This window comes from Athene noctua, chromosome 5, assembly GCF_965140245.1.
Source record: "Athene noctua chromosome 5, bAthNoc1.hap1.1, whole genome shotgun sequence".
Lineage (NCBI taxonomy): Eukaryota > Metazoa > Chordata > Aves > Strigiformes > Strigidae > Athene > Athene noctua.
In genome coordinates this window covers 53,251,417-53,279,047 of record NC_134041.1, presented here as the reverse complement: position 1 = coordinate 53,279,047, position 27,631 = coordinate 53,251,417, and the positions used below count along the sequence as shown (strand labels likewise).

At 38.1% G+C, this 27,631-nt stretch overlaps 1 protein-coding gene across 3 annotated transcripts; it reads left to right on the top strand.

Annotated features, from left to right (window-relative positions):
- Positions 1-425: 425 nt before the first annotated feature.
- Positions 426-27,487, top strand: PCGF6 (polycomb group ring finger 6). Of its 3 annotated transcripts, XM_074907653.1 has the most exons (10): positions 428-872; positions 2,107-2,206; positions 3,570-3,666; positions 4,244-4,299; positions 5,091-5,150; positions 5,754-5,862; positions 9,693-9,720; positions 12,554-12,652; positions 19,102-19,188; positions 25,867-27,487. In XM_074907653.1, exons 1-10 carry the CDS (start codon positions 585-587, stop codon positions 25,921-25,923), a joined length of 981 nt encoding a protein of 326 aa, XP_074763754.1. In that variant the 5' UTR covers positions 428-584; the 3' UTR covers positions 25,924-27,487. The 3 variants fall into 3 exon arrangements, with proteins under 3 accessions (XP_074763755.1, XP_074763756.1, XP_074763754.1); XM_074907654.1 differs by lacking the exon at positions 19,102-19,188 and having other exon boundaries at positions 426-872; XM_074907655.1 differs by lacking the exons at positions 19,102-19,188; positions 25,867-27,487 and adding an exon at positions 17,473-17,845 and having other exon boundaries at positions 426-872.
- Positions 27,488-27,631: the final 144 nt, after the last annotated feature.

Sequence of the window (27,631 nt, the reverse complement as noted above, 5' to 3'; positions counted from 1 at the left end):
TGCTTAGCAGCGCTTGCGGTGTGCGTATGCGAGAAATTTTGTTCAGAAACAGATCGATTTGGTGTTAATAAGCCAATTCTGCTGTCCTCCTTGGAATAGACCAAGGATATGGCCTTACGGGCCTTGCTCCGAATTAAATTTACTTGCGGATGGGTAACTTGGTTTTCCAGGTATTTCTAATACTGTTTTTTTTTAATTCGTGTTTGGTATATACGAGTTCGTTGATATTACAGACTTAAAACCTTTCTTTGAATGAAATACATATCTTGTGATTGATGCGCTTTCCTGACAAACGTTTGCCTGTGCCCTATTAGCGACCCAATTCATAGCTGGAGGAACGACGAGTATTAAAAAAAAAAAAAAAGCTAAGAAAAGAAAGCTGTAGGTGATAAAATTTACCGGGCGGTTGAGCCTCGGCGCATGCGCGTTGGCGCGCTCCCGTCCGCTAAGACTACACTTCCCAGCGTGCCCCGCGCCGTCACAGCGCACGCGCCGCGGGGGCCGCACTGGCGGCCTGCCGTCCCCCGCGGGCGGCCAGCAGACGGTCCCGCGTTTGCCCTGGTCCCCGCCCTCCACCCCAGGCCATGGACATGGAGGTGGAGGTTGGCTCTGTGGTCTCGGGGCTGTCGGGCGGGGATGGTACAGGCGCGGGCCCGGCCGATGAGGACCAGGAGATGGAGGGGGCTCCCAGCTGTTCGGGGTCGCGCTCCCTCCCCTTCGAGTTCGAGCGGAGCCGCTCGGAGTCCAGCGGCGATGAGGACGACGACGAAGACGACGAGGAAGAGGAGATGGAGGAAGAGGAGCTCGAGGGAGACGCCGGGGCACGGTTCGGGACGGACGATGGGGAGCTCGACTCGGACGACGACCGGGAGGTGAGGGGGGGGGGGGGTGCGGCACACGCACCGGCCGGTGCCTCGGCTGCGGCGCGCCAGGCCCCGGTACCGGCGTGCCCCGCGCCGCCGGGGCGCGGGGGCGCGCGCACCCTGCCGCCGCGGTGGCGGGGCGGCCGTGGCCGGGGGAGGGGACGGGATGGCGGGAGCGGCCCCGGCCGGCGTGGCCTGCGGGGCTCCGGAGCGGATCAGGGCGCCGCGGGGGCGGCTGCGAGATGAGGGCGGGAGCTGCGAGCGTGAGGAGGGCACGAGGGAGCGGGGAGGCCGCTGGGTGTGAAGCGCAACGTCTTCGGGCGAGGACCCGCGTCCGCGGTTTCCAGGCAGGTCCTCTAAGAAGTGGACGTCATGCTTTTTGGGACTTCTGAAAACTTCCAGGTGTGAATCTGGACGCCTGCTTAGGCAACGCAAGCTGTATAGTAATAGGCTTTTTATTATTGCCCAAGTTAATTTTATCTGTCTCATTTAAATGAAGCCCTTACAAACTCTTGGCGTAGCCGAGAGAGTGGTAGACAGTGACACGTAGGTGAAATGAATGGTGTCATTGAGGGAAAGAAAGCTTCTTAGTCTGGCTTTGAGACAAGGAAACGGAACGTAGCAATCTAGTGTTACTCAGATCTCAGACCATTGCTGTAGAAGAAATTTGTTCTTTTTTGAAATAGTAGACTTCCAACAGGAAAATTGTTGTGAAACTACTTGTATGCATTACTGATAAATGTATGTTATAACCAGAATTCAGAGCAGTGATATTTCAGTCTTTGCTTCAGTATGTATTTGTATAATCCCAAGCTATGTTTAGAAACAAGATGCAGCACTACTTATATATCTTGATTGAGGGCCTCAACACACTTGCTAAGCATTTTCAAATAAGGCTATTTGCTACTAGTATCCCCTTCAAGCTTGGTGATTATTTGATACTCTGTTAAAGAGTTTATCTCCTTTCAACAAAAGGATTGTTTCTAGTTTGCTTTTCAAATATAATTCATGAAACAATCTGGATTGCTATTTACAAAAAAGTCAATTCAGAAGACTAGATGAAAAACTTTAGAAAACAGTTGAATATGAGAAACGGTAGACCTCTTAGAAAAACCCATTTCTGTTACATGTTGATCCAGATTTTTTTCATAGTTTAAGGCTGTGATGTTTTAGAAGCTGCAATCAGGAAATTTAATGGCTAAACCTGTGTATTCAAACTCTTACAAACTGTCTTTGCTTGTAGCGTATGATAAACCTTGCAGACTTGACCCCTTACATCCTGTGTTCCATCTGCAAAGGTTACTTCATTGATGCTACAACTATTACAGAATGTCTGCACACCTGTAAGTATCAGCATTGTCATTGTAAGAGTTTAGTTGCAAATTCAAACAAAAATCAGCTGGTGAGATGTTCTGGCTTCACAAAGATAATTTTCTGTTTGAATGTGTGTTGTGTTTATCCTGTTCCTTAGGGAAAATATATTTGTGGAAGTTTCAAGCATCAGAAAACTATGAAATGAATCATTTAAGTCAGTTTAGCTTCCAGGTTAAGAGGGAAGAAGATATAGGGAAAGACAAAGCCTGAGTAAAAGAAAAATAGAGCTACTACTTTTTTTTTTTTTAAGTAGGCTCTAGGAATTTGAGTATATAACAGAAAAGAAAGCTGAGTGGCTCCGCTCATAATGGACTAGAGAGTTTCTTACCCTGTTGATATGAGCTTGTAGAACCACAAAATTCAGTAAGTGGCTGTGTGGAAGTACCAGTTCAGATACAGAAACAGTTATATGCACCCAAGGAACAGTTAGTCTGTGATCTGATGAATAGAAACCAACGGATAATGAAATACTGACTTCAGTGTTCTTGTCTTGTTATTTTTTCTCTCAATCTTTTTGTTCTGTTAACATTTTTTCCATTGCTAATGGAACTATTTTCTCTGAAAGCTAATAAAACCCTTTCTGTGAAGCTGACTGAGCCACACCCATGTTCCTACCTGGGTCTAAGAATCTTAGCATCCTACTCCTTCCAGCTGTAAACACTACACAGAGGGAAAAACCTTTTTTTCCTCTCTTTTTTTCTTTTATGGGGCACTGCTTACTAGTTTGATATATACCATGAAATACTTGTTGCAGCTTGTAATTTAGGAAAATGCACAACTGTTAGTAAGGACAGCATAATGTTGCAAGTGCAAATGTGGTGGTATTTTAGAAGTTTCCTGGTAAATATTGTGGAAAAGTTTGATGTGTTCAGCCTGGTATGGAGCTGATTTGATAGTAGGTTATTTATTCTAAATATTTCCACGCATTAGGTTTCCTTTGAAATTTTTTAAGTAGATGTAAAATACAATGAAAATGGCAGAATTATAATGTCTTACTTTGGTTCTTGTACTGAAATTTGTAGGGTGCTTTTCAGCAAACATTTTGTCTGCAGCAGTCAATATTCTGTTGTTTTAGCTCTGTTCTTATTCTGGGTAACACAATTACAACATTGAACACCTACTTTTGTGTCAGTTGGATTAATGGAATAGTCAGGAGTGTTATATCCTGTACAGGCAGAGAGCTGCTGTTTACTTGAATTTGAAAACTGAACAACTTAATTTTGTCTCTGAGATATTTTATTTGAGATGCCTGAGTGTAATTGCTCCTCTTGCTTGAACGGATGGTATTGTGTCATGGGCATGTGACTTCTATGGGGTTTCTTTTCTTTACAGTTTGTAAAAGCTGCATAGTGAGACACTTCTACTATAGCAACAGATGTCCAAAATGCAATATCGTTGTACATCAGACGCAGCCCCTTTATAATATCAGGTAATAAGTTAATCCATTTCTATAAGTATAATGTTTTTCAAGTTTTGCTGCTTGCTTTTAAATGTTTTGTTTTACAAACATAGTGGTTTATTATTTCAAATGAAGGAACAGTTACAAGAAATGCCTTGTGTTCTTTGTTTAAGTTTCATCTCAGTAGTAAAGATAAAAATACTCAGTTTCTTGTTTTACCTAGTTTGTATCCCTTTCTAGGGCTTGTTACCCCCTGTCCTGGGTATTTTTATGCATTTGCTCAGTGTTACAGGTGATACCAGAACTTAACTATTTGCTTTGTTTTCCTTTTAGACAAAGCTTTGTTGGCATGTTATGCTTATTAACTCTGAAAATTGAGTTTTAGTTTCTCAAACTGTTCATGAATTCTTGAATGCTGCTGACTTTACATGGCTACTTCTGTTGGAGCTCTGCTGTCAGGGCATGAATTTAGACAGATATGAAATTGCTGCTCTGTCACTTCTTATGTACATCACATTTCAACTGTGTGTTTGTCATCTCTGTTACAATTTAATGAAAACCATTCAGTTTTGTGCCAAAAATGCTTTATGTTTTTTCTCTTTAATAGACTGGACAGGCAACTGCAAGACATAGTCTATAAATTAGTTGTCAATCTGGAGGAAAGTAAGTCCCTTTCTTTATTATCATCTAGAGATTGAAAATACTGAACAGAAAACAGAGTAATTCAAAGCCCACTTTCTGTTCTGGAGTCTTTAAAATAGTTTTCTAACTTTTGGGTATAAATCTTAATGAATTAGCTGTGACAACTAGCATCTCTCTGGCTGCTAAATGCTATTATGGATAGTGGTGCATACCCCATCTCGTGAAACACAGCCGCTGCTGTATCCAAATAAGCATCCAGATAATATTTCATAGTCATGCCTCATATTTTTGTATAAGTACAGAAAACATAATTTCAAGTTCACTTGGCTCAGTTGAAAAAAAGTTTCTAAGACTGATTCTCTCAAAATGCTTGTATTTTTTCCTCAGTGCCACTTTTATTTTCCTGATTTTAGATGTGTTCACTGTCTCATGTCATTTACCTTGAACTTTGGGAGCCAGTGAATCTGCACAGTCCATCTGGGTGGACTGAGTGAAATATGCACATCCAGTGGATATATACAGACTATAGCTGGTATAAAAACAGAGTCATGACAGCCAAAAGGCTACTAGTCTTTGCACCTATTTCAGTATGATTTATGCCCAGTTACTCTCATTTCTCCCAGTTTTCACTAACAAACTCTTAGTCTGGATATCTTAAGTGTCCCAGCCTCAAATGGAATAGTAGTGATGGTGAAGGTCTGTAGAAACTTGGAAAGTTTTTACGCTCTGATCATTGGAAACTATGAATATTCTCAGCATCCGAAAAAACATTCCAATCTGTTCTGTACTGTGTTTTTTTGGTTTTTTTTCAGGAGAGAAAAAACAAATGCATGATTTCTATAAAGAAAGAGGATTAGAAGTGCCCAAACCAGGTGAGCTGTAATCACTTTAGAGGACACTGTTAAGGAAATATTTACTATACCATTTATTCTTAAGGGCTTTCCTTGAAATATTCACTCACAACTGAAGAAGATAGTATTAGAAATATGGGATTCTTGGTTGTCTGATTACTGTAACTTGTCACAGTTCTCAGATTACAAAAACAGATGAAACTGTCAGCATTTAAACCCAGATTGTGGTTGGTTTTTTTTTTTAAATTATATTTTGCCTACAACCAGGAAATGTATATAAAATGCGCATTAATTTTATTTTCTGGCCCTTAATAAATAATAGATGTTACAATGGAGTAGAAATAAGAACTTCAAAGTCTATTGTCAGATGAGGGATTACTCTATTTTTTGTTTTACTATCAAATAAACAGCTCTGGAGAAATGCCATGCTGAAAGCTGATAAAATGCTGGTTCGAATACACAGCATGAAATGTATAAAGAGCTGATTTAGTAATTAAAAAAATAGGATTAATTGCATGGACTCTTTTTCCTTATGAGCTCATCTGTTTTGCTTGGCGCATGTTAGCATTTTATGCTGCTTTTATTTCAAGTTGTGTTTGCATTTTGGCTATTTGAATATTTTAGCTGTCCCACAGCCCGTTCCAGTGAGCAGAGGAAGACCTCGAAAAGTTCTGGGCTCTGTGTTCCGGATCCCGCCAGAACTTGACATCTCCATACTTCTGGAGTTCATTGGGTGAGTTGTGAGCAAATGTAAGAGCAAGTGGCTGAGGTGAGAGTGCTGCTTTTGTGTGTTGGACAGTTAACTGGCTCTTAGTTTTCACTGAATGTGCATTTCCTCCATCTTGAATAGCAATGGGCAGCTGGTTTTAACTTGAGTGCAATAGTGATAGTCAACTATGTGTAGCTAGATGATGCAGATAATTAAATGTGTGTCTTCCTATGAGAATAGCTTCCTAAAAAGTGTAGTTTTAAAACTTACATGTGTTTTATTTTTAACAAAGTAGTGGTCTCAGTAAACTGAATGTTGAAATACTTGTCTCTTAGATTTCCTTAATCCCTGTAGGTGGCAGCACCATTAATGTTGACTATGCTAGGACTTGCTCGTGTAACTCAGGGACTGCAACTACAACCTGAGCAGCAAGAGTTAGTGTTCCCCTGAGTGGTGAGGATAATAATGTGGTCTGCTTATGCTGAAGCTTTTGTATGAGAAGTCACCTTTAGCCATGGATTGTGGGGGTGAAATCTGGCCCAAACACTTGATCTGTTTTCAGAAACACAGGAAGGAGAAATTGTATTGCTTTGGCCATGTGCAGTTTTGTAATGTTAGTGATTGGGAGAAGGTAACTGAGACAGGTTTGAAAGCTGTAACTACTCTGCTAGCACCACACAGTGCAGAACATCAAGCGGCTTGACTTTTGTACTGCTCTGACCCCTTTACCCAGATTGTGCCAGCTTTTGGCCTGACTTTGAACAAAATGTTCAGAGAACTCCAGTACATAGTCATAGCAAACTATTACACAAATGATGTGAAATCAAGCCCTCAGAAATTGGTAAATTCTAGCAGCAAAGCATACCATCTGATTCAGCTCACTCTTTGTAGACATCATGTCCTAGTCTTTTTATATGTTATGTGCAGTGTCTCTACTGTGTCTCACTTTATTCAGAATACAGAACAAATTTCCTCCATGGGTAATTCTCCACGGGTAAATTTTGGTCAGGTAGATGGTGGTGTGTGGTTTTTTGGTTTGTTTGCTTTATTTTTATGTTGCACATCATGCAGCCTCTTTATTTCTTTTAAATGGACGAGGAGTGGGACTGTGGGAAGTAAAGAGAGGTCTTGGAGCTAAACCTCTAAGGAACAATGCCTGACTATATTATAGAATATCCTTGTGAAACCACATACCAGACAATTTCGGTGTTCATTTTCTTTATGCCTGACTTGCAGAAGTGCTCAATGTTCACAAGCACAGCTGAAAGCAGTGAGAGTCATGACTTAAACTGGGGTATCAAGTGTTCTGCAGACAATCTTTGATGTCCCAAATTGGCACTTGCAGTTCTTGGTTACCTTTCAACACAGACTGTCTTTGGTTCCTCTTTTTAAACAAGGTGTTATCCCACTCAGTAGAATGGCAGTATGGTATGGAAATACGTTCATGTGTTGAAGGAACGAGACTGAAGAAATTAATGCTTTTGCATTAAGAGCAGTAAAGCCAAGAGCCATGTGTTGAACAGGAGAGGAAAGCAAAGATGTTACACAGCTGTTCGGCCTGTGACCATTGTGTATGGTACACTTGAAACAACTTAGTTTTTAATTGTACTTATAAAGGCTTTTTTCCCTTTAATGAATGTGGTATAAAACAAATGCAATTAGTACAGGATCCCAGTGACCCGATGCTCAAGCATGCTTTTTACCCCACTGTGTAAAATGTGGTTTAAATGGATATATACAGACAAAAGGTAAAATGATTTGACTAAAATCTCGGTAGAAAAGAATAGATGTAATGCTATTTACTCTGCACTGATGTTGGGTTAGGAATGTATATGTGGTTGTTTTATTGCCTTGATTGTGACTGTATCCCATGAAGTTCCCGTCTAAATGGGAGTTTGGAGGATGCTGGTGATGGGTACCAGCTGCTGCTGTGCTGGCCCAGCAGGTGGCAGAGGGAGCACGTGGAGTGCAGGGGCATAGACGCCTGCTTTTATACCAACAGCCAGACGTCTGTCGTCTGTCTCGGTGGTAATTTCACTGAAAATGACTTCAAAAAACAGGAATTAGGTTTTAGTACCGAGGATGTCCCTTTCAGGTTGGAACACTTGGTGACTCTAGGAAAGCTTCCTTAGGTTGTCTTGACTTCAGGATTAGATACAGTTTGAACTCACTGTAGTGAAAGTGGTTTAGGTCTCCACTGTGAAAGTCTCGTGGTTACTTCCCCCCCTTCCTTTAATTCTCAGCAAGTATGATTTTGTTTTTTCAAAGCAAGAGGAATATGTCAGGCAATTTAAACGTCAAAACTAGTAAACATGTATCTGCCTGTGACACGAGATGACTTTTGAATCTGTGTTGTATGTGTTTTTCCAGTAGCTTTATTTCAAGCTTCCATTCCAGTGTTGGCAGCAAAGCAGGTAATAGTGTGCAAATACCATCTATACTATGTGAAACTCTCCACTGGTTTTGTTACTCATGTGGAGGGAAGCACAGAATGTTTCTAACAAAACAAGGATGATGGCTTGACAGTACCTAGTTGCATTTTATTTTAGTGGCTTTTTTAACCTTTGATGTTCTTTTATGCTTTCTATGTTTAAAGGTTAATATGCTTTCCTCCTCAGTGGTCAAAATCAAAGAGTTTATCTTGGTGATGAGAGATTAAGAAAGCATTTTAGATAAAGAAAACTTGGAATAGATTGGACCAGCCAGCAGAAATTGTTACTTTGTTAGTCTGACTGTCTATATTGTGTCTTTAGAGTATATTATCTAGTCAGCTGTGGAGCTGTATCAAAGCAAATGACAGCTGTAGTGGAAAAGCTTTTCTGTCTTTGTTTCTTAGTAACTTTAAATTTCATTTCAGTGGCAGAATTTGATGATAGTTTTACTTAACTTTGCCTGATAGCTGGTACATATTTAGAGGTGAAGATAATTACAGTAACTTGAAGTGCCATGCTAATGTGTGGTCTGCACAAACATTACAAATACATTTGTTTTCTATATCAAATGGTCAGTAGAAGTATGGTTGATCTGTAGGGATGTTTGATTTTTGCCCCCCAGAGCAGTGAAGTACTTCATTTTTTTTTTTTCCCCCCCTCATGTACATACTTGCTAATGCAATGCAAAAATAGTGAAATGTCATGAATTGGGCTTGCTTAATTGGGAAACTTATACATTGTACTACAGGATGGAGGTATGAAGTATAGATGATCAGTAGTAGATCACATGCTCAGATTGTGCAAATCAGTGAACCTCTGTTGAAGCCAGCTGGGAATTTGGTCATTTGCCACCTTTATATGTATTTAACCTTTCAGAGAAATACCTGCTGTTTTCCTGAGTTCCTATATAGCATTAGCATTAATACTGTGATATAAGTAAGTCTAGAAGGCCAAAAACTGGCCCAGAAAGCCCCTTTGGTGGTTGGGCATGTTCTGTCAGTAACTTCTTAGGTACTGTCTGTTAAGGTTCTAAATATCAGGGATGATGAGGTATGAATGCTTAAGCAGCATTAATACTACAACCTACTTCTATGGAAATGAATATTATATTGTGTTTAAAAATGGCATTAGGCTGTGTTGAGTGTTTTTTCCATTTCATGTAGACAAACTTTAAAGTCATAAATAGCTGAATTCACAAGGAAAATGAAATACAAATAAAGAGGAGAAAGATATATAAACTCAGTCTAATATTACTTCATGTATTAAACCTTAACGAAAGGAAGAGACTGATCAGGAAAATAAGCTTGATATGCTAGACTGCTAAATCAGTAAGTCACAATTATTATAATAAAGAGCTTGAGGGTGTTAATAACTGTTAACCTTAGCAATATTGACTGTGCTTACTGTTCTCTTGTTTTTCAGAGCTAATGAAGGCACAGGGAATTTTAAGGTACAGATATAATTTGCATTTTTGTCTTATGTTTTACTTCAGAAATATATATAACCTGAATGTATTTAATTTAGTTATTTCTTACACAGAGTGCAGCCTGAACTTTCATCAGCATAGTAATAACTAACCTTGGATTAGTGTACTTTCAAACTTACTGTTGTATAGCATCACAGAATAGGAAAAGAATGCTTCTGTGGCTAAAAATCAAAGTTTGGCTGGGAGAATGGGAATGCTACTGATGAAATTTCACCTAGGTGATTCAAGCTTGTTATTCTTGCATCTCTCCAAAAGGTGCACTACTATGGCTTTTACTGGAATCCTAAACAAAGGTATAGATATTGTCTAAAATACTGTTTTTTGAAGAAGATTCTCTGATTGTACTGGAAAGCTTGCCTAGGTTATTCAGAGAAAGTGTAGCCTGAGGTATAGCAACAGTATAATAAATTGCTATGTGCTTAAACATATAACAAAAAAAATATACAAATTGTCTAGACAACACGATATATTTCCTTAGCCAGCAGAAAGCTTATTCTTTTCTCCTTCCCTTTGCTAACAACGTTTGCTGTCTTGAATGATGGCTGTTCTGCTAAACAAGCAATAACGTTCCTGATCCTTCCTAAAGAATATGGCTCTTTGTCCAGTACAGTTCTTACTGAGTTGCTTTGGTACAAATTCATAGAGGAACTGCACATTATTTGCTGGCTTCATGATTTCATATGCTATAGTTAGAGATGTTCAGAGTGTGTCATTCCCCTATTTTGGCTAAACATTTAGAAAACAAGACTACTCAATGGCAAGAAGGAGATATAATTTAAAATTACTTAGGATATGTTGCATTTAATCTTTCATTGTATTAAAACTGTACGACTCAAAAAATGGAATGGTGCAGAATAATAGAATATGAGACACCTAACTGGTACAGTTAGCAGGAAAATTTTACTGTTGAAGAACTCGAGAAAAAAGTTAGTAACTTAAATATGAATTGTCCTGATTGTACCATTTTACTAATTTCTTCATGTTTTTAGCTGAATTAATATATTTTCAGGCACAAATCTGAACTGTTAGATTTGATTGTAGTTATTCATCCTATTTTTAATAGTAATTACATTTGTTATGGCAGAGTTTAGTAGGCAATTTCAAACTTTCAAATACAGAAATAAGAATTTGCACAGAAAACTGAAGTGTCAATATAGTTTCATAAAACAGAATTAATCTGCAGAAGGAGGGCAATGATCCTGAAAATATCTCCAGTCAATTTTCTTCATCTGTTACACCCCCATACCTACCCAGCATTTTTTCTTCTTTTTATCCTTACATTTCACACTGTTTTTTTCATCTTCTTGCCCTTGTATCACTTCACATCCTTCCTGTCTCATATTTGCCCTTCTTTCTGCTTTGTTTTTTATTGTGTATATTTTGGGCCAGACAAGAATGACTATAGGACAGTTCAACCATTTTATTAACTTGTGTTGTAATAAAATTTATTAGACACTTACTTCCTCTGAAACATGCCACTCCAATTTGAGTAGTTTTGCCTTTTAAAAAAGATACTTGGTTTGAACGTTATTAAGGAGTGCTTGTGATTCAGGAAAGGTTGGGTTTTGGTTGGGTTTTTTCCCTTCTCAGCCATAAATATTCCCGCTCGCTTTAACTCTAGTGTTCTGAGCATGTTGAAGATGAAAGACTGCCCACCATTATTCACAGTGAATAGTTCTGTGCTACAAATAGTCCTACTATCCATAGACTAAAGTGCCACTCATCTTATGTGCATCTTTAGACTTCCATATCATCTATGTGAGTTTTAAGTACCTCATCTTTTAATTGGTATTTTTCTACAGCATTTTCAAATTCCTTGCCTTGTATTAACCCCATGCTTCACTCTGTCCCTTCCTCTGAAACTATTGTTCCAAAACCATGGTTATCATGAATACATATTTAAATTCATGATTGAATTCAAGGGTAGTCATGACCCTCTGACCCTTCTTTCAATTGAAAGAATATGATGAACCTGGGTAGTAAATCCCAGCTGTTCAGAAGTCAACATAAAAATCCAATTAATTGACACAAAAGGTAATCCATTTATCATACTGAATGCAGTCATCTGCTCTGCCTTTGTGCTTCTTGGCTTAGCTGCCCATATCGCCAGTCGGCTGTTTAAAATCTTATCCATAGAAGAGAAAGCCATTAAGATTTTCGAGGTTGGCATAACAAAGGTCTTGTCGTTGTCACTGTGAAAGTATTTTAAAATGATACAAAAAGATTTCAGACCAGTCTTGCCCTTGTGTTCTCCATAGTAGTATATTTTAATTGATTCTGGAATTTTGTGGACTATTAAATTGATTTCAGCCCAAGCCATAATACTTCTAGAGTGCTAAAGGACCTAGGCTCCTTACATTATAAAGTTACATAGTTTAGTTATCTTAATCATGATATACAAGCCTGATTTGGGGAAAATAATGAAACTTTAGGAAATAGTTCATGTGCTTCTAATGAGTAAATGCTTGTGGAGGGAGAAGTTCTTAAAGTGCTGTATAATGCTCATTTCTACGCAGAATTAATAGCAAATATAATTTTCTGGTACTTCCATAGTCAAATGGGTCTGAAGTCAGTAGCTGGTTATTTTTAAATGTTGTTTTAAACAGCAGGAAGTTTGAACCTGAAGTCTTAATACATATTTAGTCCTTTCCCTATGAGTAATCTGGAAGTAAGTTAGAGAAGGGTACAAAAATTTGAGCTGTGTCCCTCAACTGAGCTTTCATTTGAGTTTGGGGTTTACGAGGGATGATGGCTAAAAATGTATGTTGCCTTAAAATGTTACATTTATTCTTTGCAGCCTTTGGAGAAGAAGTTTGTGCGTGTTTCAGGGGAGGCAACAATTGGACATGTGGAGAAATTCCTCAGAAGAAAAATGGACCTAGACCCTACTTGTCAGGTATGCCTCTTATAGTGGCACTTACAAGTTCACTGTGATCAATGTAATGCCTGCACTTCAGACAGAATGTTTCCATTGTTCTTTAGAGTCTAGAAGTAATGTTAGTTTTTTTAATGCAGTAGGATTAGAAAATGAAATGTTTGAAATGTGATCTGCAAGGAACAACTCTCCCAACTTATTTGCAACATGTTTAGATTTTCATTACAATACTTATATTTGTATAGAGTTTCTAAAGTGCCATGTAAGATTTCAGTAGGTGAAATTCAAAGCCAAAAGATAACTGTTGTTTCAAAGATAAAACTGACTGCATAGACAGGAAGGCGTGTGACTGTGGGGGGATATGAAGGCAGAGACAGGTAGAAGCTGAATAACAGTAAGATTTAACTGAATGTTGAAGAAGCAAACAAGGGTTAAGAAAGAGTTATACTGTGGATGGATGTATTGAAATGAAAGGTATGAGTGCAAATGTTGGCATGTGCCTCTAAATAAGAATTCAAAGGAGCAGAATACGGTACAAAAGAATTTAACTTCATATTTCTCAAGCATTTTGATGGAAATTATTCTTAAAGCTATCAATTATTGGTAAACCAAACTGATGCTGATGTGAATAGGCAAATGGCGGAAGTGCTGGCTTTGGAGTTAAGGCTGTGTTTTCATACAGCAGTAACCAACTGAGACAGTACAGCTTGACTGTGTGCCTCCGTAAAGAGTGTTTATTCATGCTGCTTGCCTTTTCAGTGGTAACACAGCAAATCAGATATAAGTTGTTCATCATTCTGAGGAAGTAATGTCTTTTCATTTGCTAGTTGCCTCTCAGTTGAGAGTCTGTAGCTTTCAACTTGATATTTTGAACAAATAAAAGTATCCTCAAAATGAGGCTGGAGAAATTTCTTGCATTAATTGAGGAGTTGTTTATTTGAGAGGAAGGAATAGTTTTGTTTCTTTGGGTTTTCTGTAGTAATATATTAGAATCTCAATTTTCAGGAACACTGAATATCCGTAAGGGAAACTGCAGTTATCCATCCTTCAAAAATCAAGCTAGGCCTGCGTGTTGGATGTTTTTCAGATTTTGCAGTCTTGAGATCATCTAATAGAGATAACTTCAGAATTTTTCCACCATTAGTTACTTTCTGCTTGGATTTCACCAGACAGGATATGATCCGCTGCTAATGGGTAACTGTTACTGTGTCTCAGAAGCTGATAGACTTCCTTTCTCAAGATGTTGCTTGATGCTGCCCCAGTTACTTTTACCTCTGCTAGTATCCAGTTTGCCATTCTGGAGTAAGGCAGAGTCACTGGCTTGTGCTAATCTCTTGGTCTCTTTTGTGCAAGCCCTGTCTGTCTGGAGGAAATGTTAAATCTGCTTTTTTCTACAGTCAGATCTTTGGGCTGCTTTCCCCCCCCCCCCCCCCCTCTGATCTGCTCTCATTTTTATTTTTTTTTTAGTGAGGGTTGTTTTTTTTTTTGTCATTGAAAACCTGTAGTTGATTTTCATGCCACAAATCATGACTCATTTCTTGAAGATATTCAGGCTTATCTTTAAAAGATCAGGGAATTAGGGAAATGAAGCAGGAAGTATTTTTCCTATCCTGATTGATCATTTCTTTGTCATATGGGGATTTAAGATTAAAGGAGTGTATGTCTTGAGCTGTCATGTTCTCGCTGTAGTGTGCAGAACTGAAGCTGATGGTTTGTTGGTAAACATGCAGAAAGTGAAAGAGGTGTCAGATATGTCACTGAAGATTAATAAATCTAATGAATCATGTCTTACTCCAGTTTCCAAGGATGGCTAATAAAACAGAAACTGAAAAACAAAATTAGGAAGAACCTGAATGTGAACTAGCACAGGCAGAAGAATTTAGGGAAATAGGTTGTAAACTGTATGTGCAAAGACTGTAGATGGTGCTTGGCTGCTTTTTTAGTTTGCTGTAGAAGTTTCGAAGGGAGTTGAGGACTGCAGTGGTTCATTTCCTGTAGGCTTCCTCAAAGTATGTTAAAGGAGAAATGGACAACAAGCTTTTCTTTTTAATATTATTTCTTTAGTCTTGATTTCTAACTCTCCAGTTCTTCATTACCTGAAATAATCCATTTTTTATATGAATGTCATGAGTTTGGTGCGCTCAACTTGGGACTGGAGTCCAAGAACTAGATTTCCTTGGGAAGCTGGGAAATTTCTTTCAGAAACACGTTTCGGGCACTATTGATCTAAAATGCACTGCATTCATAGTATTCTTCCCCACGTTTATGTGCAGAAAACTTAATTGTCACAGTGTTTAACTGTGCCTTACCTGAGACTTGAAACTCCTAGTAAGGATGCTTGGTGTGGTTATTTTGTGAATGCAGTCAGTTCTTACAGCATGCCATCTTAGCTTGAGAGTCTGCAAAAGTATTATTTGACAATGACTTACTTGTTCCCTGTTAAAGCTGATTCAGTTACCAAGTGATAAAAAGTATGTTACTCATTCTCCTGAACTACTGGCTGTACTTGGACCTCTGACTTAATTTCCTTGTGTGGAATATTAGCTAGTATTTGCCCTTCGTTGACTTGCACAAGTGGGTTGGATTGAGGTTAATGAAAATAAGACATCTGACTTGTGTGACAGTATATAGAAAAGTCTAAAAAGCAGTTTTGAAGCCTTTGTTCTTTTTTCCTAGTCTGAAGCCTCAAATTATTTCCAGACTTCTGTATTTGTTTGCAAGTGGATTATTTTCTAGTTTATCTGAAAGGTTAAGGCTTCATTTATTTTTATCTATCACTTGAGCTGACAGACTGTAGTCTACTCTTTCTGGTGCTTTGTTTTGATCCCTATGCTTTGGGCAACAATTAATTTTTTGTATGTGTTTATTGTTGATATATATTTCTAATTACAAGGTTTCTCTTTTAATATTCTTGCTGGAATTATTGAGGGGGGTGAAAATTTTTGAGCAATTGGAATTGCTAGTAATAGGTAAGTAGGTAACGTTTGAGCTAAATACAGTGTATAGTGTTTGGAATCCATTATATACTTGGCTTCAATATCTGATGTACATCTGTAGAGTTTGTGTTCTGCTGAAAAGTGGGGAGAAAATGAGAAGTTTTCTTTAAAGTGTTATTTCCTTTGAGGTCATCCTGCAGCAGCATTATCCTTTCTTGCCATTCATTCTGCAAGGATGAGAGACTGGTGAAAAACTTGCAGCTCAGCTGGTCTGAATGCGTTAATGTAGCTTATGGAATAGAAATGTTCCATAATCAGACACTCTTAAAGTGTCTGTGTAAACAGCAGTCTGAGGAAAGATTGGAATAAATTCTGTGTTCATGCATTGTAGCTGTTGATGCAGTTCCTTTACGCCAGTCTTAGATCCTGGAATACAAGTATCTGGCACCTTTGAAGAGTAAAAAGCAGCTAGAGGGAATAGGAAGCTTTGCCAGCTTTTTGAATAGCTAGCCCAAATATTCATGTTAATCTCTAAAACTTTGTGTTTTGCTTGTCCTTCCCTGGGTAGTATGGGTTGGCATAGAAACTATTGATTGAGGTCTACTGCTTTCTGGGCCACATTCCCCTTTGGGATGAATCTTATGCAGGATGTCTCTTACATGAGTAAGTTTTCCATTTTTATCTTTGTCTTCCTCTGTGAGTATTAATTTATAGTTGTCTGTTATAGTGTCATTTAGAGGAATAGCTCTAATTGCAAACATGCCACCTAAAGAAAATAAATGGCACAATGGAAAGGCTTCTTTATTTTAATAAGAATTTTAACAGAAGTGGTTGAGTGTTCAGCAGTTACACCTTTGTATTTCCTGTCAAACGGTATTTACTGCCATCTCACTAACTCTCAGTACTAGCTGGCTTCAATTTTACCAGTCAGTTCAAGTTGTAGTAAATTCATAGCACTTGTGTTGCTGGTGTCTCTTTTGTAATGGAATATATTAATTCCTGTATGGCACAAGGATTCCTCTGAGACACATTTTGCATCCAATTTTTCACACTGAACTGGGAATTTTTTCATTGTATGTTATATTCTCTTGTCCTTATAGAATGAATTCTAGCATAACAATTAGCAGGCAGAAATTCAGACCTTGGTGCTGGAATGAGGAGATTAGGCATTTGGTATTCAGAGCATTCTTAACACAGTAATGGGGAAAACTCTTCTCAGTTTATTAGAAGACACTGGATCTTTGATGACTATCATTTGAAACAGGAGCAGCAGGATCAACAGTGGAATATTTTCAAACAAGCATTCTGGTTCTCTTTTGAAAGACTGTCAGTAGTTGTCACTATGTCTGTTTGCATCCTCTGTTGGGCAAATATATTAGATTTTTCTGTTTCTGTAGAATATTTAAAATGTATATGTTTATATGTTTCAGTGGGAGCAGGATTGAGTTTTCAGTGCCTTGTGGTATAAAAAGTAACCTTATAAAGCAGAAGTCATTAAACTCACTAGAAAGCAAAACAGATGTCTGTCTTCCTGCAGTAATAACTGTAGAGGCTAAAATGCATGGGAAATGGCAGAAATAACTGTAACTGGCTTTCAGAAAGAAAAAGAAATATATTTCTTTTGCATTCTGGGTTAAGTACATCAAATGTTGATGTTAAACATATACAGGTCTGTGTATGGATCAATATTTAACGTTACATCCAGATTAGTTTTTACTTTCTGGTTTCCTCCTAGAAGCTAGAAGAAGATTAAGTAATACTAAGCAATTTGCATCTTCTGCACATTAAGATTATATCTAATGTGAACAGAGTATTCTACATTGTTCTCGTACTCTACAGATGGTGAAGTAAATTAGCCCTTTTTGAGCCTCTAAGGAGTAGAATTCCTGTGTTTCTGATTTTCAGAACAATGCAGTCTGCCAGCATGAGACATAAATCTTCCTAAATCTTTTAATGAAGAACAAGAGAGAGATAGTGGGTCAGCATGCAGAAGAGCATAAATCCAGGGGAAATGAATAGCTGAAGAACAGACTGCATCCTATAGTGGAAAGTGGCCATACAAGAGAATATGTAATGATATTGCAGTATGCTTCCTGACTACTGCAGTAGTGGAGCTTAGACATTTTCTGCAGTAGTGGAGCTTAGACATTTTCTGCAGTAGTGGAGCTTAGACATTTTCTGCAGTAGTGGAGCTTAGACATTTTCTGCAGTAGTGGAGCTTAGACATTTTCTGCAGTAGTGGAGCTTAGACATTTTCTGCAGTAGTGGAGCTTAGACATTTTCTGCAGTAGTGGAGCTTAGACATTTTCTGCAGTAGTGGAGCTTAGACATTTTCTGCAGTAGTGGAGCTTAGACATTTTCTGCAGTAGTGGAGCTTAGACATTTTCTGCAGTAGTGGAGCTTAGACATTTTCTGCAGTAGTGGAGCTTAGACATTTTCTGCAGTAGTGGAGCTTAGACATTTTCTGCAGTAGTGGAGCTTAGACATTTTCTGCAGTAGTGGAGCTTAGACATTTTCTGCAGTAGTGGAGCTTAGACATTTTCTTTGCAGAAGGCTGTGGAGCAGCTTATTGTCAATGCATTTAACTTTAATTCTGAGGTTTCATCACTGTAATTCACAGACAAGAGCACTCTCATTTCCATATCTCGAAATTGCTCATAAGGAAAATGTAACCAAGCTGCAGTTGAGAGAGAAACAGTGCTGTGTTAACTGCTCTGATTCAGAATGTCAGAGACTGGGTTTACATTTTGCACAGTAAATTCAAAGTAACTTTACAAAGAAGCTTATTTTTCAAGGTCAAGGCAAGGAATTCAGAATACCTCGTTATGATTTTCTTTTTTCCCCAAAAGTTACTGTTTTTATGGGCAGTTACTTAACAGAAGTGCCTCCTCCGGAATTGCAGACATCATTGACATAGTTTAGCTGCAGTAGAGGACATTGCTTAAAATTGCTGAGTATGCCCTTCACTTGCATCACAGAAGTTTGACTGCATTTTGAAGGAGGACTGTGTGATGTAATTGCTGATAGTGGCATACAGTGAGCTATTGAGCTGTTCTTCTCCGTTAAAACACTTCCTTCCAAACAGTCATATTAAACAGACTTGCTCATGTGTTTTCTTATTCAAGAATGCGGGTAGCAATAGCTCATTCTCTGTCAGCGGCACAACCTGCCCTCTCTTGCAACTGAGGAATGACTCTGGATGTTTGTGGGATAGTTTTAATACGTGATCTAAATTCCCATTAAATTAATCACAGCTATTATTAAACAGCTTTTTTCAGCAGACACACCAAACTGGGAGTGAAACAATGAACTGTTCTCTCTGTTCGAAGTGAGCCCCAGGTCAGGGGCATGGGGTGGCATTAGGGCAGTACAGTAGTTCTGTACCTGCTAAATACATTTGGATGACAAAGGTAAAGACAGCTTTAATGCCCAACATGGTAGAATTCAACTCTTCTAAACAAATTAAAGGACTTGGATACTGCTTTGCTAGTCCAAAGGTAGGTTGAACTTGACCATGTTTGTGTTCTTTCACAGGTGGACATAATATGTGGTGATCACCTGCTAGAACACTACCAGACACTGAGGGAAATTCGTCAAGCCATAGGAGAGAGTGCAGTACAGGTGTGTGTGGCAGCTGGGGCTTTGTTCCAGGTTTTCTATTCTAAATACAACACTTAAGGTACCTGGAACCAACTTGTCTGAATAAGTCACTTAGACAATCTCTCCAGATTCTGCAAAATGTTTTTTATATTGTAAATAGAGTTGAGAAGTATACCATGAGTTAAATGGTTTGAAGATGTTCTGGATATGAGGTTTTTGTGGGTTTTTTTTCTATTCTGAAACAAGTTGCTATCTTATCAGTGATAAATTATACCAGCCTTTCTTTCAATTAATGTTCCTTGTTTTCCTCCCTGGTGATTGCATCTCTGCGAGAAGTCAAAGGTCTGAAGCATCCTAAAAAAGACTAACCTTGTGACTGGTCAGGGGAATAAGCACTCATAAAAGCACAAACCAAAGATATAGAGTGGTCAATGCAGTTAATATGTTTGATGTATATTATACCAGTCCTGGTCACATGGTGAGTGTATAGCCAGCTATTTCTTGTTGATAACTTCCTGCTGTAAGTGCTGCAGGCTCTGCAAATAAGAAGCATTTTATTTCCTTGGGTATCTTTTCAAGCATCTTTATAATAGGGTCACACCATTTTAGAAGTGCAGCAAAATCGATGAAGTAGTCTGCCCAGTGCATAGTAAGATACAGATATAAAATCATGATGTATGGTAAACTGTATATTAATCTAAACTTGGAAGTCTGAAAAATCGATGTTTTATCTAATATAGTGGGAAGAAATAGTATTTAGATTGGTATTTTATTTGGAAAGCAATCTCAGCAGATGGCAGAAGGGCTAAAATAGTATCAAATTCAGTTCTCTTGACTTGTTTGTGCACACATGTGCACAGTCTTTTGCGTTTAGATTTCCTGCTGAGCCATTTTGTGCTACAAGTGGGCCTCTTGTGTCAGGAGCAAGAAATGGAAAGGTGATTTTTGAGATACCTTGGACATTGTATCACCTGTACCTGATTTGAGTAACTAAGAGTGATCCTGCAGTCAGGGCAGATGTATGTGGTTTGTGCTAGTGTTGGAGGGCATTAAAAATCTTTGAGGCTTGTGGTACGTACCTCAGTTTCTGCGGTCAAAGGGAATAAATGGCATACTTGATATCTTAGCTGTTTATACAATAATATGAATTAAAAATGAAAATGTAACCTAACCCACTTTGGGGAGCAGGGGATAGAAACGAGGCAGAAGCTGGCACTGGTAACAAAACTTGCACTAACATAATGAGTTTGTTGTAGGTAAATACAGCAATCGACACAGAGTGGTGTAAGTGCCCTCCACTAAAAGCCTTAGTAAGTAGCAGGGGCATGACTTATTTCTCAGTCCAGGGTTATAGTCCAAGGTACCTGCTTTTAGACTTCGTCTTAGCATGAAAGCTTTTGTTGTATGAAAAATGCTCTTGGGGAAGCACTTTAAGGAAAACTGCATCGGTTTCATTTCTTGTCAGAATTGGGTCTGCCTGATTGATGTTTAGTGGCTAAGTACCAGTCAGCAGCTCCTCAAAGAGGACAGTTGTCTCAGGATACATTCTCCAGTGATGTTTCAAGTCTCATTATTACAAAATCAGTATGCTAGTGATGAATTCTCACAAGCCTGATCTCTTGGGCAAACAAACAGAAAAAAATCTTTTTTGTGAAGACTTGTGCTTTCATAGTCGCTTCCTTAATTTTTCTTCATTTTGGTACAAAACTTCTTAGGATGCCAAATAGTTACAGTAGAAATGTTGACAATAAACCACGGTTGCTACTTTTTTGATATTGAAATGATTGTGACATTTTCATGTTTTATAGTCTCTCATTATTTTTCAGAAATCAAGAGGATGCATTTCTAGGATTAAAAAACTTTGGAAAATGTTTTTAGATAATTATCCAGAAAATAAAAATAGATCAAGTCTAAAAATTGTAAGGGTTGTTTCTTTTTTACCAAGGCCTGAAATTCATTGTGAGGGGAGTGATTGTCCTGGCCCAGTGAGAGTGCAACTACAGAGGAACACTTGATAGATTTTTACATTAAACTCCAAGGGTATCTTGTGTCATTATAACCTTCTAGCCTTTCCAAACCAGTGCTGGAGCTTGGGATGCCCCTAACAGCTCTTGCTAGGATGCTGAAACACTCTTCAGAACTGCTGCTGTCATTTACCAGTTAGATTCATTCTAGGTGCTCCATGCTAAGAAAATCGATTCAGTAGATACTTATGCAATGCAAAGTCATTTAAAGGAATATTGGAGTTTTTTATTTAGATGAGTACAGGCACTGTTAGAGGAGAAAAATAAGTGCTCTTCTGAATTGCATTTTTCACTTGTGAGTTCATTCATGTCAGCAGTTACCCTTTTTGCTGAGAAAAGTGATTCTAAAAATGCAGATAAGTTTCTCTTTGCCAAAGGCATTAATTTTAACATGCATCCTTCTGCAGCATTTACATTGGAAATTTCTTTCAATGCAGTGCACCTTAACATATGTTGTGTGTGATTGTTTTGTGAAGATTTTGGGTGTTGGGATTTTTTCCTTACTGAGTAACAATGTGTAGTGATGCCTTAGAGCCTTAGTAAATTAAAGCCCGTAGGTGCAAGCTAGCAGGATTTTAGCTGTTCTGAGTAACTATGTGCCTTTCCAACATGCATGGGAAGATCAAGTGTGATCTGATGGTGAAATAAATATTCCTGATACTGGCCCCATAGTAACCTGTTTGGGTTGTCTTAATTGGAGTAAGTAGGTAGCTAATTTTATTGGTTGAATGTAAACAATTAACATGTTAGTTTCTGAGTAGTTTGTAGAAGGCTAAAATAAATCTGGAATAAATCTTGTTTAATTTTGTAGACCTCAAGATATTTTAACATTTCTGAAATTGAGGGTTGGTTGAATCTTTCTAATTAGCTGAAGATAGGATTTCTAGCTCTGTTTAGGGAATAAACAAAAAAGTTGCTGCACAAAATTTATATAAAAAGAAGTAATTTTGCTTGATTTTTGAAATACTGTTAAACTTGTAGAATTTAATGAAAGGAGAGATCAAAGACACTGATAGACATTTTTAAAAAGCTCAACTTGGTTATCAAGCATTGAGATCTGCCTGTAATTAGGAGCTTGGTCAAATAGCTGAGGAAGGAAGCTTGTTGCTAACTGTATGGGAATATAATTTCTTCACTGTATTACCTTTCTCCCCTCTACTGCACAAATGCAGCATGATCCCAGCTGCTAGTTATTTTGGCTTGTCTGAAGCTGGCTCTTTGAGCCCTACATCACTGGTGGATATAATGAGCTCACACATGGGAAAAGCTAAAAAGAGTAGTTTCCTTTATATCCTTGGCCCTTGGCACAGAGGTTTTGCAGATTATAAGGGTCTCTTTGTAACTCTCACCTTTTTGTAACCCAATGCTATTTTATTTTTTAGTGTCCTGAGCTGGGCAGTAAGAGCTGTAATCTAATTTAATTACTGTGACCCTCTAGCCCACATCTGCTGTGGAAGTGTTTTACTCTTTGCTGTGGGAATATTGAATTTGGGAAGCGGGCCATTTCTTGTTGCTGCTGCTCTTGCAACATCCAAAGTTGTATGTATGGGATGTTTAGGTCTTTCAGTTCTGCTCTAAAGTTTATAGTTGGGTATAACAGGTGGAATCCTTTCCTTTTTTTTTTTTTTTTTTTTTTTTAGGTCAGGTTCACAAATGTGTGGCAAAGAACACTTAGAGAGTTTTGCTTTGCTTTTGGGTATATCTGAGTTAGCCTGATTTGAGATTTGTAATAAGCGGTGAGAGCTCATTCTCTGTTTGGATTTCTTTTTAAGAACAGTATCTAGAGAAAGCAGCTGAACATATATAGAAATGTATAATACTTTAAAAGTGAATAATTATAGAGTAAGCAGTGCCAGTACAGGGTTAATTCTCAGCTTCTCTTTATACAGAAAGGATTACAATGGGTTTGGCCTTTGGTTCAGCAGGGATATTTCCTGTGTAGATAGATAATTTCTTTAAATGTCCTACTGCCAAAGGTACCATTTAAAAACTCATTCATCAAAGAATACATTGTAGCAGTTTCTTCCTGTGTAAATATTCCTTTCCTTTAAGAAACTCTGCCATAGAAGAAAAACTGATTTTTGACCACAGTTCTCCAAAAAAGGAAGCTTGAATGCATCTTTCTTTTTCTACTGAAGCAGCTAACAGGCGCAAGGAGTAAGCATACCTTTGTGAAGGTATAACAACATACTATGTGCTGCAAGGTTCATAACTAACTTCACAGTACCTGTGCTACCTAACAAGAAGTGAGAACAAATCAGGATACTGTCTTCATATTGCAATGCAGTCATCCTGCTTTATGCTAGGGACTGAGTACATGAGTTAAAGCTCTAGTCTGTCCTTTTAGGAGTTAGCAATGGATTTCTGGTTATTAACAGGATGAGAAGATGAAGGAAGGTGAGTGAGCTGGCACTAATAACATAAAAATAGAACGTTTTTTTTATTCCTGTCCATTGAAGCTAAGGTTGATTGGCATCTACCCTATACTAGGCTCTCGTGTCATTGTAGGAATCATTTAAACAAAAGTTACGGGACACGTACATTTGCTGTTGCCTGAATGTCGTCTCTGCTGTAGGTGTTTTAATGTGCCATCCTTCTTTTCCAATATGACCCTTTTGGTTGGTTTTGATGGTTCTTAGAAAATAACACTTTGATCAACTTTTCTCAGTGCCTGCCTGTTAACCCCTTATTTTTGGGTCTTCAGCCTTGATCTTAGGGCTGACTTCACCATGTCCAGTGATACAAAGCATTTGGGTTTGATTTCCCTCAGCTTTGACTTGTGGATGCCAGAAGTTAGTAGATTCAAAAGCAACACATCAAGTTCATAAAGAAAAGTCATCAGAAGGTACTTCATACAAAGCTACTTTGACTTAGGGCTCAGGAACTTCCTGAGAAAAGCTTTTTGGAATCAGAAAATTATATAGGGAAGTAGTATACTTGCCCTTCTCCTGTATTTTTAATTAGGCTTTCAGCATGGGTCTAGGTAGTCCTTTGGTCTGCCCTGGTATGGCCACTCTTAGGACCTTACATTTTTAAGCTTTTCTTTTATTTGCCTTCTTTTTTGGTGGCACCTTTTCCTGACTTAGAATATTGTTCTCCTCTTTAAATAAATTACAAAATCTGTAGCCAAAAGCAGAGTTTCAGATCTTATTAAATGAGGATGTTGGCTAATTTGATCAAAGTACTGCTGTTGCAGATCTGTTCTCCTTTATTAGGAATCTGTTTTCTTTCATGATCACATTTGAAAACTCCCATAGCTCTTCAACTTTCTTTTTCCCTTGAGAATAACATACTGCACTTATCTTCCCCCAGAACAGTAGCTTTATTTCCAGTGGCAGCATTTAGCTCCAAAGTTAAAGAAACTAATGGTAGAAGAGAGTGAAATAATTATACACAACAGCGGTTAGGGTGGTTTTCTGCTGAAAGACCTTTGTGGCACTAGAGGCAAAACAAGGCTATTTTTCTGATAAGAGGTCATCTTCCAGACAGAACACAGAAGTGTTGCTAGGCACTGTCTGAAAAGAATTCCCAAGGAAAGAAGAGCAGAATATCACAGAGGTGTGGAGGAGCACATTCTGTCATCTTGAGTCTTTTTGAGGTCAATTTCTTAATCTTAAATTTCCTCCAATGTAAAATGGGTCGGATTTTTTTGAGTAGTTGAGGCCACACCAAGCAGTGAAAAGCATTTCTACGCAGATAACAAATTGTTGTGGGTTTTTTTTTAAATCTGTATTTTTCCAAAACTCTGTGTCTAGACTAATATAGTACTTCCTGTTGTTACTGTATTAGAATACAGAGCCTGTGAAGGATGAAAGTCTTGTTACTGTTTGGTTTTGTAATTAACTTTTTAATGTGCTGTTATACCCTCTCACGCAGAACTGTGTAACTTCTCTGGAATATAACATTATCTTGCATCCTGTATGTTAATAGACAAAAACATCGGAAGCAAAATATGGTAAAAGTTCTAACCTGTCAGTTGTGATTAATGTAGTTCTCTCTTCAAAAGAACGCTGTTATTGAAGCCTGTCCGTATCAATAGGTCTAATGCAACAAGTCAGATTCCCGATGGATCAGTGGTGGAAGCAGACTAAGTGCTAGACTTTTCACCAGCTGTGTGTGAATTAAATGACATGAGTGATGAGTCAGAAAGTGTCCTGTTTCATAGGTAAAAGGTTTTTTATGTGGAACAGTCTCAGAAGAGGAAAAACATGACTTAATAAACTAATAGAGGGCTTTTGTTGTTTTTTTTATATATGTTCATTATTTGATAAATATGTAGTAGTAGTCTGGACTCTTACAGTACAGCTTTTGGCAACACCTTCTAGAACTACTTAATTTTTTTTTCTGCCCCACAGTATTATGTGGAAAACAGCATGAGTTATAAACAAGAGCCTATTATATGAAGATGAGAATTCTATAACTTTAAAATAAAAGCAAATACTATACTTTTTTTTACCACCCTGCTCTATCTCAAAGAAGAGAGGGAGAAATAATTATTTGCCTTGATATTTCAAAACTTGCATTCACCATATGGAAGGGACATGGTATAAAATGGTGAGTGAAACTGAAGCTGAGGTACTGCCATACAGTGACTGTCATACTAGGTGGTGACAGAAACGTCTCACAGAGAAGGTGAAGTGGTAATGATGATACAGTTTCTTTCTCTACTCTCTAGGATGGTTTACTTGTACTGCACTATGGCCTGGTAGTATCGCCGCTACCTGTGGCTTAAAGATTGCTACAACATCAGAAGGCAAAAGAATTTGAAGTCATCAAGCTTCTTCACTGCTGTTTTCACCAAAGAAGGCCATCGTATTTCCTGTGACAGGAAGCAAGTAAAAGGAACCACCACTAACTGCTGTATGCTTGTAATTTAATGTCTGACTTTACCACTGTAAAAATTACAGCTTCTTTAAGTACAGCTATAGATGTTACTATGCTTTGTGTTACAAATTACTATCTTCCAATTTCACTCAGCTCAGGGAATTTAAATGCTCAGAGTAGCTGTGTGTTTTTTCTTTCTAAAACTACAAGATTTCACGACATGAACAGCCTTTTTCTTCCTCTAAGCTATGAGATATTACTTGCTTTTGCAGTGTCTAGCTAGTACAGAGCTCTCAGGGATGATCTTCAGTGGGCAGTATAATTTATTCTGGGGAGGAGACAGTCATTTGCCTGAAAAAGCATACTGTGATCATCTGTCTTTGGATGTGATTTGGGGAGAGGAAGGGAACTTTAGAAATACAGACCAAAATAGGTAGAAAATGATGCATTGTAAACGTTGTTTTTTGAGGAGTAGCATTAAATTTAGTTGTCTTTCTCAAAGAAAGACAATTTTGTTTGCACTGGAAATATAGTTGCTGGTAGTTTGTCTTATACCAAATGGTGGATCGTGCATCTCTGGTCTTAATGGAGATGAGCTGGCTGTAAGCTGGTTAAACTATGCATGAAAAAAAAAGTGGCACCTCTTTCTACCTGCTTGCTGTATGTAAAATAATCATTGTCAGCCTGATTCTGCTGTCATGTAAAATCTGTCAACTGACTTGACTGGCAGGAGCATAAATCCTTTCACTTTAGCACATATATTTCTAGCAGCCATGAAAATGGTAGCTTTTCCCACACTTCCTAATGTGTATTACTGCATTGTAGCGGAGACCAGGGTTGACTCATGTAATACTTGCCTGTTACTACCAGATTCACATAGAACATTAGATAACTTAAACGTATTGAAATACTAGGTTTTGTGACAACTGTAATACTTCAAATTTTGTTATGTTTAAGATTTCCATGGTTTCTTGCACAGAATTAAGGACCAGAGCTTTGTGTGTTATGGTCTTGCTTCATACTAGGTCATCAGTGTGGGGATTCATGAACGCCACCCTTGTGCACCAGGCTCCCTCCTTCCTTGTGGTCACTGTAGGGAAAGGGAGGAGATTTCTTTGTAAGGTGTTTCAGAGCACCTAAGCTAGCTCAAATGCACTTGCTTGCTGTCAGCCTAAGAGGACTGGCATTCTTTGTCATGAATTCCTCCTCAGGTCTTTACAATAAACATACAGTTTTGTCTGTGAAGGTGACACCATAAGAAAAAAAAAGTTTTGTTTGAAGTAATTCTTGTGATGCTTTTAAAAAAGTAACAAAAGCATTTCTAGCTACAAATTCCTATTTTACCTTTAAAGTTTGTATAAAAGTAGTGTTTAAAATGCAGCAGAAAATGAGATTATTTTGTAAACACTTTGTGAGTTGTGTTGATAAGAGATTATATATTGTAACAGTGAAATAAACTTTATTTTAGCCAATTTAAAATTGAGGTCTCATATTTCCATGCCTTGCTTCCTATGTCAGCCTCAAAATTATAGCAATTAATATTGAATCTGCTGGATGTGCTCTGGGGTTATTAGAATGACACACTTCAATTAGGAGGTTGAATGGTGAAGGGTAAT

What these genes read in the sequence shown, in the direction of transcription:
- PCGF6 (XM_074907653.1), top strand. Translation starts at nt 585, where the DNA reads ATGGACATGGAGGTGGAGGTTGGCTCTGTGGTCTCGGGGCTGTCGGGC. An exon ending in CAGCCCCTTTATAATATCAG is followed by an intron (nt 3,667 to 4,243) that starts GTAATAAGTTAA and finishes TCTCTTTAATAG; the next exon opens with ACTGGACAGGCAACTGCAAG. An exon ending in ATACTTCTGGAGTTCATTGG is followed by an intron (nt 5,863 to 9,692) that starts GTGAGTTGTGAG and finishes CTTGTTTTTCAG; the next exon opens with AGCTAATGAAGGCACAGGGA.